General features: G+C 20.8%; 1 protein-coding gene across 3 annotated transcripts in view; it reads left to right on the top strand.

Annotated features, from left to right (window-relative positions):
* Window positions 1–20769, top strand: part of LOC108000099 (mucin-12-like) — a 112803-nt gene that overhangs the window by 83788 nt on the left and 8246 nt on the right. For all 3 annotated transcript variants that reach the window (XM_062073533.1, XM_017060272.3, XM_062073534.1), the window contains one exon: window positions 18433–18486. In XM_062073533.1, the coding sequence (XP_061929517.1) occupies window positions 18433–18486 (54 nt within the window). The remainder of the gene's footprint in view (window positions 1–18432; window positions 18487–20769) is intronic.

Genomic DNA, 20769 nt, shown 5'->3' on the forward strand with positions numbered 1-20769 from the left:
TAACATTTTTCTTATTTCATCTTAAAAAGGAACACGCGTTCCAATCAAATTAAACTGAGTTTCCTGTGCTTTCTCTAATTTACAACATCAGGAAGACGCTACTCGTTTTCCACGGAAGAGACTCGAAACACTGTTTTTACCGCAATCGTATGTGAATCGCATAATCGAGGAAACATTCGTTTCCACTTGTGATTACTCGATTCACATGCGTGCAGTTCGCGCGATACCCGTGAATCTCGAGACACACTTACTTTCTGTTTTAAATAAAATCTCAACTACCGAGAACAAAGATAAATTTTAAGACCAATTTTAAATTTTAAATAAAAAAAAGTTAAGAAGAATGTTATTTCGATGAAATAAAAAATAATATATATTTCAAATAATAAGTTAATTGTCAAATGACTAGCTTATGAAAAGTAGCTAATTATAGTATTTATAAATACAGAAATTTAAAAATTTTATTTTAAATAAAATTATTATTTGAAATAATATTATTCAAGATTTTAATTAATTAACTTTTAGTTTGTTAGTATTTAACTGTAATCGAGAGAAGCACTGCCATGTCTTTCTTTAAGGTCGAAACGTGACAACGAGTCCCTCCAGGGTCGTTCTCCCCTCTAATCTCGTATCCGTTTCCAATCGGTTCCACTGACTTTCAGAATTACCATACGGTGCCCGGTGTTATTTAATTTCGCGTGCAGACGGAAATGTCACTTGTAAGACAAGAAGCCCGCATTTTTAATCGCCTATGACGAGTGCTTTTACTTTTTTATATAGATACTATTTCTTTTTTCAAAGTTGGAAAAATAATTTATTGAATTGGAAATTCAACTTGTTGAAAGAAAAGAAAATTAATTTTTTAGTACAATGTTTTTGAATTTCCTTTGAATTGCGACACATTCTTTTATATAGTATTCAAATAACTTGTAATCCAAATTAAATAACTTCAAAATTTAATAAGGTTTTATTATTACAAATTAGTGAATTAAGTAATGAGAGGATTTTCAATAATGTTACTAAAAAAAGCATAACAATTATATTAAAATAAATAAATAAATGTAAAAATAAAATGGTAATCTTGATCATTGAAGATGAAAAATAATGAAAAATAACATGCAAATTTTGAAATTTATCGTAAATTTTATTCTATATATTCTGTATATTCTGAAAAATTATTAAAATTTCAAATATATTTTTTTTTATTTTCTATTTTTAAATATTTCGAATGAAATTAAATGGTATTTCTTAATTCGCATACACTCACGAATTATCTCTAAATTAAAAAGACAAGGAATTAATTAAAAATTATATCAACTAAAATATATTTTATGACTTGCTTGTGAATTACAGTTCACATGTTAGGAAACATTATTCTATAGTTTAGTCTTAGTAATAACTTGACTTTAAATTATTTTTAAATTGAATTGCTTAATTTTAAAATTTTATCGTATTTGCTGAAAAATTAATTTAATTCTTAGATGATTTTATTTGCTGTAATTTTTTTACTTTTTTTCTTTTTCATAATTAATTGAAATAAAGTATATTTACTTGAAAGAAATACTTAAAAGAATTTAATATTCAACTTTCTAATCTATAAATTAATTATTTATTAAAAAATTAATTAACATTAATAAGCTAATCAACATTAGTTTATTTAATTCTGGTAAATTTAAATCAGAAAATCTTTAATAAAAATTCTTTAATAAGATCTTTAATAGAAATCTTTAGTAAAAGTGAAAAATAAATGGTAATAACATAATTTTAAAAAAAATTTAATAAATTTTATTATCATGATAAGAAAATCATTATAGGTATAGATTATTGAATACAATTCTTGAACACATGAATTATTACTAATTATTATCATATTGATTATGCAAAAAAAACCGAAGTAAAAGTATTATTACTTTGAACTGTAAGAAAATTATTCCATCCATAGAAAAGTTAACGTACTAATGCAAATTATACATAATAATCGATAAATCTTTTTCGATATTCATATACAAATGTGAATTTTTATAACACATTTTTACAGTAACATTTTAATTATGTATTACTTAGTATTTGGATATAATTTGATTTAATTTGAAAAATAATTATTTAAAAAGAATTTTTCCTTAAAAAATATTATTTATGTATAATTGATATTAAAATACTGATAATAAATTGATAATAAAAAGAATTAAGTTATTCGTTATAATTTATGATTAATATTTTTTATTGCGAATTAAATCTTTTATCGAATTTTACATATAAAAAATTAAAGTACAATGAAAAAATGTGAGTTTCATTAATAATATTCATACTGATGCGAATAAATATAAAATAAGAAATAAAGAATAATATTTTATTTTCATATGAGAAAATATAAAGTTGCGTTATTATCAAAAAATAAATTTTATAAGAAATGCTTAAACTTGAAATTCCCATTTTTCTTGTGGACACATCATTTAAAAAAAATCTATTTATAGTTAAAAATAGTTAAATCACACTTTTCATTCTATCATTCATTTTATTATTCCAATACTTACTTTTCTATATTTATTTGATAAATTGTACAATCCACATTACTCAACAAATTATTAATACATAAAACAACTTAATAAATAAATGAAATTGTTAAAATCTCTCAATAAATTAATTTTATCCAATGATTCACATTTTCAAGATTTATTAAACTCGCCAAGTTTCATAAAAAATTAGCTCAATATGTTGATTGTGATCTCTGATATCGCCATTGTGATCACGATCACGGTTTATGATATATCTCGATATTTGATGCTTTTTAGTCATCGAGAGATTGAAACGATATACAGAATGTTAAAAGGAAAATATTAAGATTCATATGAAGTACAATAGAAGCATATAAAGTACAATATAACGAATAAAAAGCTTTAATAAACATATATCAAGAATTTAAGTTAAATAAATATATTTTACTTAAAATTTATTATTTTGAAAGATAATTATTTTTTATTTATATTAGTATCATGGTTACTATTAGTTTCTTAATATTTACAAAAAATGTTTCATTATATTCATAATATTTAAATGTTAAACGTTTCATTTTTCCTTCCATTTCCATACACACATATTTTCTTTAAGAATTTTCGTCATTAAATCATTCATTAAATCGATTCGTTAAATCTTTTATCGGTAAAAAATTGACACAATTTTACCGATTTATTGTATCGAGAAATATCGAGAAATTGAACGAAAATATTCAAAAATAGATATTTATAAATTCTAACAAAAATATCATGCTATATATAGAAATCAATAATAAATAAATCATGATGCTAACATAAAAAATAAATATATCTCGGAAACAGTTGAATTTTTGATCTATGTTCATTAAAACTTTTTTATTCAATATGCATTATTTGATATGCATTATGTTCTATGTGAATATTAAATAATTTTTTTTTAACACTCTATATATGCTCTCGAGTCTGGACAAGGACATGCTTAGTCCAGATCATGTCTTGCGCGAACTGGAGTAGTGAGCAATACCGTTAAAAGCAATCCTCGTGTCCGCGATTACCTTTTGCTTCTCTTTCAGATTGCCTTTTTCCACCAGGGACTCCTTCCAGCAATTATTGCAAGACCAGGGTTCCATTCAGGGCATTGGATTTTATATCTATAATATAAAACTGCTCATTTCTCGACGATGTTGACATGAAAGACATCGAAGTTGTTATTGACGAAATTAATAAAGGATAAGATTGAGAGATAAATTAATTTTTAAGAAATTTTGAGAGAGAAAGATTTGAATGAAAATGTCAGAGGAGATTTTTTTTGTACTGTTTTGGATTTTTAGAAATATCTTTAATATTCACTAAATATGATTCATTTGTTTATTGCGTTAAAAATAGAATTATGAAAGAATTGTAAAATACGCAATTTCAAAATAATATGAATTAAAAATAATAAGAATAATAATTTTAATAAATAGATTTCTATTTTTATACTTTTAAGAAAATTCAAATTGTACTTAGTTTCCTTTTTCTCTTGAAAAAAACATTTATATTATAACTATCATTTATATGCATGTATATTTAAAATTGAATTTTGAAAAAATTAAATATTTTAATCGCAATCTAAATAAAAAAATGATCAAAGTGAATATGAAAATAAGATAAAAATAATTTAATTTTAGTTTCATGTAAAAAAGAATGAAGATATTATTAAAAAATGATAACAAATAAAATTGAATAACACTAAAATTTAAATAAGAAGAGATATGTATTTTAAATAAATATTTAAAATAGAAAATCTCATTAAAATTATAAAAAATTCTATTCAATGACTTTTATATAATTTTTATATTTGAAATTATTCTTCTATTTTTTTTATATATATTATATTTTTTTCACAGTTTTTATTTGCATGATTTCCTAATAATGTACTATATATAAAAAATTAGATGAATAATAAATGTAGTAAATCAAAAGTTTAGAATATGTTTCATAAAATCTAAAATCTAAAATCTAAAATCTAAAATCTAAAATCTAAAATCTAAAATCTAAAATCTAAAATCTAAAATCTAAAATCTAAAATCTAAAATCTAAAATCTAAAATCTAAAATCTAAAATCTAAAATCTAAAATCTAAAATCTAAAATCTAAAATCTAAAATCTAAAATCTAAAATCTAAAATCTAAAATCTAAAATCTAAAATCTAAAATCTAAAATCTAAAATCTAAAATCTAAAATCTAAAATCTAAAATCTAAAATCTAAAATCTAAAATCTAAAATCTAAAATCTAAAATCTAATTATTTAAAAAATAATTAAATTTTGTTATCGTAAAAAATTGTTTTGTTAAAAATCTATCGAATTAATATCTATAGAATAAAATTAATATTAATATTTATAACATTAATTTCAAATAATAAAATTAAAAGAAGATTTAATATATAAACCTGTTTAAGATCAAATTTTCAATTTTGGATTTTATTATTTATTGATATTTAAATATCAATTTTTGAAATAAAAATGTTCCAAACTTCAATTTTCAATAAAAATGTACAAATATTTTTGACAAAATTAACATTGATGTTTATTAAAATAGAAATAATTATTTTCGTTATATTATTTTGATTGCATAATTATATTATAAGTAGCTTTACAAATTAATTCCATTAATCATATAATTATTAGTATAATTAATTATATTTTAAATAAAATTTTTTATTAATTAATTACTTTAAATATAATTTAATTTTATGTATTACAATTCGATCTTAATAAAAAATATTTTTGTTAATAAAAACATGTACTAATACAATAAATTGAATATTATTACTACTTTCTTTTCTAAACATTTATAGTAAAGTTATTTCAAATATTTAAAAATATTTCACATATCTATTTTTATTTATTTATTTTCAAACGCATAATTAATAAAAAAACGGAAAAATACAGTGCTTACAGCATTTTCAAGATGATTTTGAAATTACAATAATAAAAATTTAATATCATTATTTTCTTTTCTAAATATTCAGAGTAATTTTTATAAAATGTAAAGCTATTTCAAGAATATTTCAAATTCTCATTTATTTAATTTCGAATACATAATTAAAATAACGGAGAAAAGTGGTATTTAAAGCACTCTCAAAACGATTTTGAAAGGAATTAACAGCGCGGCGAGATTATAGCACTGTTACCGGTTCCCACGATTAAGCACTTTCTCCGTCGAACCTGCTCCGTACGTTAGATGCACAGCATTTCATGTTCCTTTGCAGTTTAAGCATGCAAAATAAATGCGTTCGACGATTCTCTCCATTCTTACAACACGATCTGCATTTCCGTGGACAGGGAAATCCATATTGCACAATGAAAATAATATTCTGTTTGCTAATGTAATCAATATGTAATCGAAGAAAAAATTTTTTCAATAATTTCAAAAATATATTATTTCATTATTTTCAAACATATTTAGGCTATAAATAAATTTTTTTAACATTTCTATGTATATGATTATTTCTTTTTGATGAAAATAAATAATAAATTTTTTTTTATCTTTAACTTCAAAGTTTATGATTTAATCAAATTTTTATATTATATATTGTATATATTTTGTTCTGAATTTTACTTATTACATTAAATTTATTGATTTCCTTTGTATTGCAATGGATCTTAAAATTCATATAAATGAATAAACATTGATTATTATTACAGAATTGAAAGGAATCTTGATAAATACAATATAAAGTTTATTAAGAAATAATGACGAGTAATAGCAATAGTGACAAAACTTTGATATTGAAAAAATTAAATTGATTATCAATATTCAAAAGATTTAAAAAGAACATTACAACAAATGAATAAAAATCATATATAAAGAAAAATTTATAATCATATAATATCGAATAAAATTTCCACTTTATTAATATCTTATAGAAAAAAGTTAAAAAAAATTATAACAGTTTAACTTTGATAAATATTATGAGAAAGTATCGATTATTATTAATCGATACTTCAAATCGATATTCAAATAACGTTCATTCATTAAAATTGTAATTAATAAAAATATTATTTAAAGAAAATTTTAATTAAATAAGAATCATATACAAAGAATATATATACAAAATGTATATAATTTACAAATATAATATACTATAAAATTGTTATTCTATCAGCACCTCAAAGGAGCAGTAGAAAATCACGTTTCAAAACGTCTGAGTTAGCATTACATAAGAAAACCGGACTGACCTTTTCCAAAGCTTAACGCTTGAATTATCTCTTATGTTCACAGTGCTATTACGTCACTTAACAGGCAATGTCTTTTATCGTGAAAAATATAAAAAAAGCTACGAAAAATGATATTTTCACGAAAAAAAAACTACCCTTCGAATCGCTAGTTATAATCATAAACAAATATACACGATGTCTCGATTGCGAAAACTTATTGAGCAAGTGATGATCATCATCTACGATTTAACGCACGCGTGTCAAGTGTTTAGACATTTTACATTCCTTAGGCAAAACGCATAGTTAGTTAATAATATTATAGCTAGTTCATAATCAAAATTGATGTGTAATTCATCTAGATTTTCAGATTCGAAAGATCAAATCAAAAAATTTTATTGGATTGCTCTTTTTGTTTTCTGATGCATGTTTAATCGATTTTCGTAATAATATATCACCTTAATATATGAATTTCTATCAGAGAATTACAAAAATTTTATCAATAAATCACAAATCAAAAATTAGATTTTAATTGCATTTTGTAAGTGCAGAAATATATCTTTCAATTTAAATTTCTTCGAATAATCATTATTTATTACAAACTTTTATACAAACTAAATTCCTCAATTTTAATAGAGTGAAATTTTTAACATCGGAAAATTCCATTATTTTATAGTATTTGGATATTACTATTCAAAATTTATTTTATTATTATTATTATATTTTATTAATTTACAATTATATTATTATAATATTAATTTTTTAATTTTTATAATGAATAAAAAGATGTAATGAAAATAACGATGAAGATACATTTTTACTATAAAATATTTATTATATTTATAGCATTAAAAAAAAAATTGACATGATTTGAGAAATAAACAGAATATAATTAATATTTAATACATTAAAAAATTTGTATAACTTAGTATTAAGAAAAAATCTATAAATAATTAAAAAAATATTTTATTATTTTTATATTTTGCTTTTTCTAATTATTATTATTCTTTTGAAATATGTAGTATACAAAAACTTTTTTAACAACAATCATATCTCATTATTATTTTAGATATTAGAAATTTCATTGTAAATATTTGAAGCTTTAAATACTTCAAACTTTATTTTTAAGAATTACTTAAATTCTATTTGAATTACAAAACTTCTATTTGAAATAAATTTCTATCTTAAGTAAAAAAATAAAAATTTTTTTTGCAATTTTAATTTAATTTCCTTATTGAAAATTTAAAATTTTATTTTTACAATAATTTAAACTCTCATAAAATGAGTCATCAAAATTTTAGTTTAAATAACAAAATTTGGATAAAAAATTTTCTTTTACAATAAAATCTTTTTTATAATTTCAATTTAATTTTTTTACAAAAATTTTCCGATTTCATTCAATAAAAAAGTTTTCAAAGTTATTAATTACTTGTTGCTTGCATTCATTTATAATTTGTTGACAACAACAAAAACATGGATAGAATATCAATCGAGTACATCCATTAGATCGTCTATGAATCGAATGAGAAATACATCGTCCACATCGGAAAGTGAGATTTCGCGTTTTCGATTGAAGAATGAGTCAAATGGGTTACATTGTCGCGTTGGCGAGATTGTTGAAACTTGCGACACGTTTTCCTCAGGGTCAACGTGTCGGTGACTTCGTCCGCGTGAAACGGACATACATCATGTATGCGTGGTCACGTTCGATGATACCTGTCTCACGATCCGCTTATTGTTCATAAAATTCGTACGAAACGTGAAAGAAGTTTAGAAATGATTCGAAGTCGGATTAAAATAGAACAGATGTAAAGAAGGATGCGTTTTTATATATTTTTTGATATTATCTGCATTTACTTCAAATACTCTTCTTTTTTAAATGTAATTTTTAGATTCTAATCCATTTATCATATATTTGTGAAATATAAAATATGATTTTGGTTGTTATTTGTATCTGTTTTTACAATGTTAATTCAATTTTATGAACCATATATGTACATATAATATATGTACGTTAATAGATATGTATGTTATCAAATTATATTTATATAAATCTCAAAAAAATTTTTCTTTTTTTATTTCTTTCCATTTTATAATTATATTTTCTTAATATAAAATTGCGAAATTTGAAAAAAATATTTTATTTTAAAAATTGGAAAAATCTCAAATTATGGAAAAATTTTACGCATTTATTGTAATACATTTTTAAAAAATATATATTATATATATATAATATATTGTTATTCATAAGAAATATAATGGAAAATTCTAATTTTTTGTTGTTTTTTCGAAAATTAATATATATTAAATAACTAAATTTGAGAGCTTTAAATAAAAAAAAAAAGAAAACATTTAATAAAAAAATTTTTTTTTATTTGAAAAAATATATTTTTCCATTCAAAATTTTTTGTGCAGATAATAAAATCCTGATTATCTTGAAGAAATTTTTATTTATATGAAAATAATATGATATTTAATAAATCTAATAAAAAATATTTAATAAAAAATATTTAATAAAATATTTAATAAATAATCAATATAACTATATATATATTATACTTTAATAATGAAGTTAAGTTAATAATAAATTAATTATTTACAAAAATTCCAAATAAATTTTGCATATAAAATATGCTCATATATATGTTTTGTTATAAAATTGTACATATCATACTAATTAATTTTATTGATGAGAATTTATCACTTTTTTTTTATAATATTCTACATAGAAAAATTGCATTTTTATACATAAAATCATTAATAGTCAAATTCTATTAACTATAATTTGTGGATTATGATTATTTTTAATTGAAATTAAAATTTAATTTTATAATAGATTTGAATATTATTTATTTATTTCAATATTGTGCTTCATTTTACTAATCTATCATTTTTTCTCGATTTTATTACTTAAAAAAATCTTTTTCAAGATGCTTTTCATTAAAATTTACTAATTACTTTGCATTTATTTAGCTGTTTAAACTCTCTTTCTCATGGCACTAAATTGTCAAATTGAGATAAAGTTGCAATCTTTTTTTCAATTAATACGCTCCAATTTTATTTACCATCTTCATCGATTTCTGTTATAAAAAAGAAATATGATGAAGCGCTTATGTATTCACTTGAAATACTGAATTCCTTTCTAAAAAGATTATATATACCTGGAAAAAAAGAGATTCCTGATAAATAGAATCACCGAGGAATTTCTCTTGACTTAATGAAAAGATAATTCAAATATGTATGCAATTGCAATCGCATAATCGAGAATAAATCAATACACAGATAAAATTAAGTAATAATCAACTACACAGATAAATTCTACATTTCAATTTTTTTATTCTTGTTCTTGCTGATATGTTTCTAATATTAAAAGAAAAATTGGTAAATAAATATTAGTTTTTATTTAATTGAAGTATAATTGCAAAAGAAGAAATGTTAAATATTTCTTAAAATATAATTCTGTTTACAGAGTTGATTTATTAATATATAATATTTAATATTCATTTATAAAAACATTCTTTGAAGTATAATTCTTTTTTTATAATAATAAAATAATATTTATTGATTTTTATTTAGAATACTTTTTAAAAGTATTCTTTATTTTTAAATCATTGAAAAAATTCAGAATTTTAATTGCTTTTTGTAAATTAATAAATTTTTCATAATTAGTTAATTTTTTAATTATCAAATAATTGGAATTAAATCTTTGTTAAGATTTTAAAATATTAAAGATATCAAATACATGTTACTAAATAGACAGGTTTTTATAAGAAAATTTTAAAAAAATATATTTGTATGTTTTGTATTTTTTAGATATATATTATATATTTCATGATTAAATAGCAATTACTAATGTATTTCATTGATTACAGAAAATATTTGTATATTCCTATTTTTCAATGAAGTATTTTTTCCTTATATTTTATATCTCAGTTTTATATGATCAAATATCAATAGTCAAATATTAATAATATTAATAATATTTAGCAATGATAATATATTAATAGTAGCATATATTATTAAATTAAATAAATTAATTAAAATACTTAAATATAAAATATTTGGATCTAATTAATTAAATTCTGTAATGAACATATATATATAAATTTATATTATATTATAAGATATTAAAGATATTAACTTTTAAATTGATATCAACAATAAAAATAATTAAATAGTAATATTTATGCTTCTATCTTATAATCTTATAATAAAACATCTTATAATCTTTAACTTTCTTCTTCTCTAATTTAAAATTATCTTTCTTCTTCCTCTAATTTTTAACTAAGCAATTTCTAAAAAAAATTTCTCCAATATTTTATTTTAAAATTCATTTCAAAAAAATATAATTTGTTATAATTGTTATAATTTCGATATAAATATATCTTTTTCCGTTTTATTCATGAAACACAAAAACCTATGAAAAATCGTTATCGATCATTGAATAGCATCATGGCCTCTTTGGCAGCGAAATGGCCCCCGATTGGCCTGAGGCCAGAATGTCAGAGAAAGAAGGGCGACACGGAGTCGACCAGGTGACCCAATGCACCTGGACAAGGATGACCTCGAACCATAAGAGTACGTCGATCTCGATAGTTGACTACCGAGTGGTGGTTGGTTACCGGTTGGTAACCGGATGTCATCTGGTTTGGTTACCGTCAACTTTTAAATTTTGATCTCTTGGAATTTTAAATTCTTTTTTTTGAAAAAAATTTTGAAAAAATTCATGAAAAAAAATTCGAAAAACTATTAAGGAAGTCAATTAAAAAAATATAAAGAGATTGTATCTATTATACTTTTGTGAGTATTTTTGTAAGATATGTATTGTAAATTATGTTGGAAATAGAAAGTATATGAAGAGATACTTATAAAATAATTCTTTTCTTCTTTAACAATTTATTAGAACGCTAGTTTTAAGAATTTTTAAAAAAAATTTTTAAAGAGTATAATAATATTCTTCTTGAATTTTTGAATGCTATTTTTTTATAAGAAATTTATTTACTTTATAATACTTTATATAATACTTATTTTATGATATTATAATATTTTTAATATTATAATTTAGTATTTTTCAAAATTACCAAATCAATTTTCCAAAAAATCTTTATTAGAATATTTTAAATTAATTAATATTAAAGCAATTTCAATGGAATCGTAAGTAAAGTGAAAAGTAAAAAAGTATTTAAAATTAACAAAATGATTTAAACATTGATTGCAAATTAATTATAATTTGTAAACATCTGAAACAAATTAAAACATTTTTTTATGGAATTATTTATTCTTTTTTCATTAGATCATATTAAAATTTCAATTACAATTAAATAATAAAAAGTAATAAATGAAATTAAAATAAATTACTCTTGCTTATATATATATTTCACTATAACCAAAGAAATATTTTAATAACATTAAAAAAATAATATATATAAATAGCATAATTATGCAAATTTAATCTCTTTATTCAATTTCAATCTTTTTATGTTCTTTCTATAGTGTCTCTAATATAATTTTCTAGAAGAACTGTAGATCTCATCATTATATCGATAATTTCATGAGACATTGATCAAAAGACCTTGCAGGAACTGTTAAAGATTGAGTACTTAGCAATTAAAGAAGACGCTTGATCGATCTTGTTCAACGAATAGATATTGTCAGCTGGTCAAGATTTCATAATCATCCACCATAATATTGAAAGATAGTTTACACGCTCTGTTTACCGTAATATTGCACTGTAATGTTGTAATAAAAGAATTTGAGTGTAAATGCGAATCTTTGGGAATGTTTGAAACACGAGTTTCAGTAGAATAACTGTGATCATAAACCGAGGGAAATTGATCGTTTGGTTTTAGAATAAACTCTTTGTAATTCCATATTAAGTTGGATTTGATATTCAAATTTTTCTTAATTTTTTTTTAATTCGAATCAGAAATTAATTTATCGCTATACTTATTTAAATATTTATTAAATGATATTATATATAATAATTTTTTGATTGATATATATATGAATTAAATGATAAGCCAAGCGATTTAAAAAAAATTATGGAGTTTATATGATAAAATATATTTTGAAAGTAATTTTGAAAATATATTAAAAAAGAATTGTAAAATAAAATTGAGACAAAAAAAAACAAGAAAATAATTTTTTATCAATCCATTAATGAAGATAATTAAAACTTATTTTGTGGTAAAAATTAAAATTCTAGAAAAAACTGTGTGAAGAAATATAAGAAAAAATATGTATGAATAAATTTAGAAGTGGTTAAAAATCTAATGTAAACAACAAATTTATTTTAAATATTTATTTAAAATATATACATATTTATATTTATTTTTCAAAGAAAAGAGTATATCAATAATAAAAAATCCACGCGTGTGAAATTAGTTAAATATTCATTATCATTTTAACTTGTCTTGTTCAAGAAAGTGATAATTATAATTGATATATTTTTTTTAAAAGATATTTTAAAAATATTGCTATTTGAATTGTGTTAAATCGAAATATACCAATAATAAAAATAAAAAAATAGAATTATTTTTGTTTTTTATATTATTTATTCCAAAATTATACAAAAATCACGTATAAAAAGAAAATTAAGTGCTATTGTTTTAAAACATTTATATTTTTCTTAATTTTAGATTATTATACATTTATTTTATATATTAAAATAAATTATATATATGATTCTTATATATCTTATTTTAATAGGAGATATGATATATTACGATATATCCCTCTTAAATAAGAATATCTTATAATCGAATTTCTATATTTGCATTTCAAAGAAATGTAAATATAATTTAATATAAATGTTTATTGGCAATATTAGTAAATAACAAATTCTGACAAATATCCTCTTGAACATATGTATATATGTTGCAAAATTATTCATATTTATTTGTAAAATAATTTTATTCAATACAAAATAAATTCAATTACAAAAAACTATAATATTATATTAAAGTTTTTTAATAAATTGCTATTATTTATCTAAAAAAATTAAATTGAAGAAAAAATTTACAAAATGTCATATATATTGTTTATTTATGTCATAATATATTGTTTTTCTCCTCTTTTCATAGATAAATTATTCAGAATTTTTCCAATTTTTGATATTACATATACGAAATTTTTATTTTAAACATAATTAATTTTATTTATAATAATCATTTATTGTACAAATAAAATTAATATCGAAAGAAAAATATGTAATATATATTTATATAATATAAATATATAATATATAATAGTTTCTCTCGAATGCATAAAAATTATATGAAAATCAATTTTAATTTTTCAAATTATAATCAAATTATAATTTTTATTGAACTATTTAATACAGCTAATTATTTCTTTTAAAAAATTAAAAAAAAAATTACTATTTATATCGAAAAATCTTTAATTTAAGAGATATTATAATTTATAGTTCAAGAACCATACAGAAAAAAACATGTGAAAAAAATACGCGAAATGATAGTATGTTTATATGCATTTCTTGTTATTCATACATTGTCAAAATTTTTATAAAATTTCAAATAACAATATTTCGTAAACTAAAGATTTTTTCACATATATAGCTTCTTTTGTAAAAAATAATCAATTGTATCGATGTGCAATAAAAATTATATAGTTTTATTTAAAAAATTAAAATTGATTTTTATATAATCTCTGTTTATTATTATCTATAGAAAAATAATTAATTACATAATATTAATAATATCCATTTATACTATAATATAACAACTTTTATTTCAAACATTTTTTCGTATCATTCTTATTTTTTCGATATATTTTGCTATTCACAAATAAACCAAACTATGTAACGAATTATAACCATACATATTGTAATAACCATAAATATCGACGAACAACTTAATAGACGATTCTGCGTAAGATTCTATGTAAGAATGATTCGAATAAAGCTAAAAGGTAACGGGGAATGAACAGGTGAGGCAGATAGTAGGGCAGGCTGGATCACCGAAGACGGCTATTCAAGACGAACGAAATTCTACGAAATTGGTAAACTCGTCAAATCGAGTTTAACGAATGAATGAAATACTAGTGTACAGAAAAGAATCCGATCGGCTGCGTTCCAACGGTGTTTGATTTAATGACACCGATTGGATCATGCATGCATACCACAATACGAGAAACAAATTAATTAGTTGAATTTTTACTTTTCATTTATTTGGCATTGTAACGTTGGTAATAATGTTGCGATGGAATTTCGCAACGTGTGCAATCGAATTTTTGATAATTTGGGAATAAGGAATGAAAGTTACTTAAATCATTAACTTACGATTGACTTTGGATTTAGAATTGGTGATAATCATTGAAATTATTTTTGAGATAATAGATTTTTTATCGAGAATTTTGAATTATTTGTAACTGTATCATTTTTTTCATCTTTAGATCTAGTTAGATTGAGTTAAGTATACTTTCTATAACATTTTCTAATTTCTTTTTTGAGTTGAGCTTTGAGTTGAAGAAATTTGAAATTAATTTAAAATTTTATTTTTATTCATTAATATTTGTGACATTGGAAATTCTTTTTTTTTTTTTTAGTATTTTTCAAAATCATTATTAAATAGAATTTATTCTATTTTAAGAGAGAAATAATTTTACAGATTGACAAGAATATTATTTTCCTTTCTTCTATGCAATTTTTAAAATTGAAATTAAAACATCTCAGTTATTTTCATAGCAATAGTGTAATACATCAATTGATAATTAAAGAATATAATTAAAAAAATAAATTTAATTTATATTTTAAATTTAACCAATTATATACTTTTATTTTGAAACAGAGCAAATCTTATTTGAAATATTTTTCGAACAAACAAATAATTCATTTTTAGAGAAATAATAATACATAATTGCATTTATAGGGAATAACATAAAATAGATTATCTTATTCTGTGCGCATAAAATAGATTTAATCAATGTGCACGTGGCACAAGTTAAGACGGAAGGGAAAAGATTCTCGCGAGAAGAAAGGAGTCGGTCAGATAACTGTACGTCGCGGCCTCTGAACGACATCTTCAGCATCATCGAAGAAACTTCTTCTCTCATTCCCATACGTACATCTTATTCAATGTTTCTCGATTCAATCTCCGTCTTCATTCTACGCGTGTATAATCTAGACTGTCTCTTCGCTGGTTTACTTATTTTGCGATAGAATCCGAGATCCTACTCTAAAACGATTCGTGGTACACTTCATCGTCGTTAAATTCTGAAAAATGAAATCTGAATAGTATTAAGTTGCCATTGCATCATTATCCATGATTTATGAGATATTTATGAAATGTAGTTTTTTGTTATATTTCATTATAATCGAATATTAGAAATGAAAATAAAAGATAAAGATAATTAAGTGTAATAATTAAGATAATTATTATAAAATGATGTCGTTAAAATTTTGTGATGTATATAATATATATATAAATATGTGATTTATATATATACTTAATTATCTAACTGAAAATATTTATTGTATGCTTTGCATATATTTTATATTTCGTATATATTTCTAGAATATTTCATGTATAATAGCTACAAAATATTTACATAAATATATACTCATTAAAATATTTTTTCATCATTTTTTTTTTGTAATATCAAAATAGTAACTATAAAGTATAGTAACTAAAGTATCATTAAAAATATAAAATAAACAAAATAAGTATCATTAAATAAAATAAAATATAATTTACTTGTATTTAATTAATAATATATATATAATATAGTATATATATAATATATTAATAATATATATATAAATATATAAATAAATATATATATAAATATATAAATTCAACATCATTTAAATAGTTCTTGCAATAATTGCAATATATAAATGTAAATAATATATAAAAAAATATATAAATATATATAATTTCATATGATGTAAATAATTTATAATTTCAAGATAAGATATATATGTAAAACAATTTTTTCTATAACAGCATAAATATTAATTAATTTCAATAAATAAATAATTTAAATATAGTATAATTTAATTATACTAGAATTGAAAAAATAACTTCTGTGATAATTATTAGATTTATTAATAGAATTAATTATAGAATTGTTATATTAATTATAGAAATGTTAATTATAGAATTATAGAAAATATGAATTAAAATAAATGATCTATAATAATTTTACTTATTGAACCAAAATTTTACTTATTATTATTATTTAAATAATAAATTCATATCAAATAAATTTTTTTATCTAAATATAAATTATTCAGATTTTTTCTAGAGAATTTTGATAGTATATTCTTTAATTAAAAATGAGAAAAATATATAATATAATATGTATATATATATAATATGCTCATATAGATGTTTTATTTATAAATTATAATAAAAATGAAATTACAAGAAATTAATTTCTTGTTTGATATTATATAGAAATAAATTTTTTAGTTACGTATTCTTAATTTCAACAAAAACTACATATATTATTAAATTGATTTATGTAAAAATAGATTTATATAAATATAGATTTAGATAAATACATTTAAATTATATTGTATTATATTCTCGATTTTTTGTTCTATATCATGCATATTCTATTAATTTTTGTTCGTACATTTTTCAAAATTTTTATTATATAAATTATTAATTTATATTATAATTATTATTATTAATAATGTCAGTAAGTAAATATAATATTTCTGTAAATATATTAATAATATATAAATAGATATTAGCAATGTTCATTCCGATATTATATAATATTATTAATTATTATTATAAATATTATATTATTATAAATTATTATTAATAATGTCAGTAAGTAAATATAATATTTCTGTAAATATGTTAATAATATATAAATAGATATTAGCAATGTTCATTTCGATATTATATAATATATAATAAAAACAAATTTTTAATCATTTTGTATTTTTTTTATAATTTGTTAATGAAATGATTATGAATTTATATTTATAATAATAATATAATTCTTTTTTTTTATAGAATACAAAATGTTTCATTTTGATTTCTTAATTTTCTTTTCTTTATTACTATTTTTTATTTATTACTATGAATTATTATGAATTATTAAACAAGATTTTTTATTAAAGAAGATAATGTTTTTTCAGAATATCATTTTATGGTCATTCATTTCTATTTATTTGTTTATTGATATTATATCGATCTTCGAGAATATTTCTTCATCACATATTGCTTCTTTTATGTGAAGTGTTGTTAAATATTCTTGATCGGTATTAAATATATAAACTTTTTATAGAATTATATCTGAACAAATTGTTTTTTTATATATAAATAATAGAAAATTTTGTTAAATCTTTGTTAAAAGATTAAAAAATAAAATTTTCTAGTGTCATTGAAATATTATAAAAATTATCATTGAAATATATATGATATATATTATAAAGATAAATATAATATAATTTTTCATAATAATCATACAAATTTCCGTCACTGAAATTTATATATTATAAATATATATGATAAAGAAATATAGTAAAAACTTTTTTTATCATTAAAATATTATTATTAAATATAAATTATTATAGAATTTCCTAAGAAAAGAATAATAGAAAAAAAATAATCGAATTTAAAATAATATAATAATATATAATAATTATTATATAAAAATTTTAATAATGTCCACACTCTTTCATATTTAAAAAAAAAATCTAAAAGTATATAGATAATATAATATATGTGAATATATTTTGAAAATATATTTTTTTTTTTTGCAGATAATGGATCGTTGATAGAAGTTAGACCAGCTAGGATAGAGAGGGATCTGCAAGGTAAGTCTTCCATTTTTTGAAACTGTCTGCATTCAATCTGCATTCAATTTTTACTTATTTCTTTTGGAATTCCGCTCGAATATGATTTTATTTTCTTCTTCATCGTAGATTCAATTTAATATATTTCATTAGTTTTATCTTTTATTATAAGAATTAATATTATCATATTCGAGTGTAATTCTATCGATAACGATTTTCTTTTTCGCTTTCTTCTCTTGTCTCCGCTGTCTGGCCTTTCTCTTCTCACAGTTAAAACCGATCGTTCTATCTCTAAAAACTTGCATTGTGCGTGTCGACGCGAGGTGCGGCCGTGTACATAATCAAATGTTATACTTATTTTGAAATATGTATATGTTTTCTTTATGTTTATGTTGTTTCTTTATTTTTATTTTACTTTTTGTTTCATTTCTCATTCTTTCGAATACTATTTTATTTTTTTTATTTTATTTGTTCGTGTCACTTTGTATTAAATTTTCCGTGGGTAAATGAGTTCGAAATTCCTGATCAATGACTTACAGTAAATACGAAGCCTCGAGAGACTTGATTAATTGATTTGATAAAAATGGAATAAGATGAATAAATTTAATACAATTTGACAACGAAATGGAAAAGTAAGAATCAAACAAAGAACAAATAATGATATGTTTATAACCGAGTATACGAAGGCAATTTATTTATGGGAATCAATAAACGAATTCATTATTGAAATTAACAATTCTAAGTTTATTTGTTAAGTTTACGATTTAACCTATGGTTTAAAGAGTCAGTCATAATTTTTTTTTTTCAAAAGAAAATTTATAGGATATTTAAGGCTATGAATGACAATGATATACTTAATATTTGAAAAGACTAAGTTTATAGTTATATAAGATATTAATTTAAGACACGTTTGAAAGATGGATTGTAGCCGAGATAAAAAGTTAATATACAAAAATATCAATTAAGATATTTATCTTATTTAATAAGTTATAAACAATTCAAATTTTTATTTCATCTAATTAAATTGAATTATTTATATCTTAATAAATAAGTCTCAATTTTGTACCAATTTTTATGTTTATTTCAGCTGTTAAAATTGACTAAAAATGTTGAATGAATTGTAATGAAATTACAATATATATTACAATTCCTCTTGCGTTTTGAAATTAATTTACTTACATAAGGAAAGATTGTTAGTATATTTATAGACAATTATAAAAAATGTTAAATATTGTTACATAACTTCATATAAAAATAATTTTAAATTAAATTAATAAGAACAACTTTATTAAAAACATTTTATAATCATATTAAAAAAAATCATTATTATTATTATTAATATATACAGATAAAATCTTTCATAATTTTCATATTTATTCATCACAGATAAATAACAAATCTTTCAAACGATTATAATATTCTAACTTAATAATTCAAATATTATCGATATGTAAGTATTAAATCTAGAATTTTTTTAAATTACCTTGTAGATTTAGAATGAATTAAAAAAGCTTCCATTTAGTTCCATTGTAATCAATCAAAATTCTGGAACGAGTTCTCAAGTCTCTCGAGCTGTAAATATTATACTATATATACATAATATATATATATAATATATTCGATGATTTTTTTTAACATCTGGGTGCCGTCTACTATTGTTTTCCCGCGCACATTTCACGTAGTCTCGTTTCCGATGGCATGATACGGAACGACGATCATTCTGGCTCGTGAATATATAACGATCGGAAATCGATACTCGTGGGCATAGATTACTATACGTAATAATAAAACGGGGACGTAGCAGATTGCTCTCTATAGGCTATAATACCAACAGGATGACTCGTCCACTAAGATCGTCTGTCTCTTTTTTTCTGTTTCTGTTACTGCTCCCGTCTGCTCCTCGCCTACAACTCTTCTCAACAACTGGATGCCGTCTGCCTCCAACGTCCGCCCGCCACTCCGTCTCTCCGACGACCTACATTATTAAATGCAAATATCAAATCAAACAAACAAAAATCGGGGAAAAAATAATATACATGTGTACATTTATACATTTTTATAAAACAAATGAAAAATCGATTGGCTGAAACCGATACTGACGATTTTGACTATTCAATGACTTAAATGAATTTACCATATATGTCTTGGACTATCTCTTTCTTTCTTATAACGAACACGTGGCTATTAATGTAAATTCATATAATGCTCATCGAAACACGTGCTTCCCGTGCGGCGATCCCTTGGTGCTTTTAAATGATTCTGAACTATCTCCTGACATGTTCCATGTTCGATGACCGTCTCCAG

The sequence above is a fragment of the Apis cerana genome, linkage group LG4 (genome assembly GCF_029169275.1).
Source record: "Apis cerana isolate GH-2021 linkage group LG4, AcerK_1.0, whole genome shotgun sequence".
Classification (NCBI taxonomy): Eukaryota; Metazoa; Arthropoda; class Insecta; order Hymenoptera; family Apidae; genus Apis; species Apis cerana.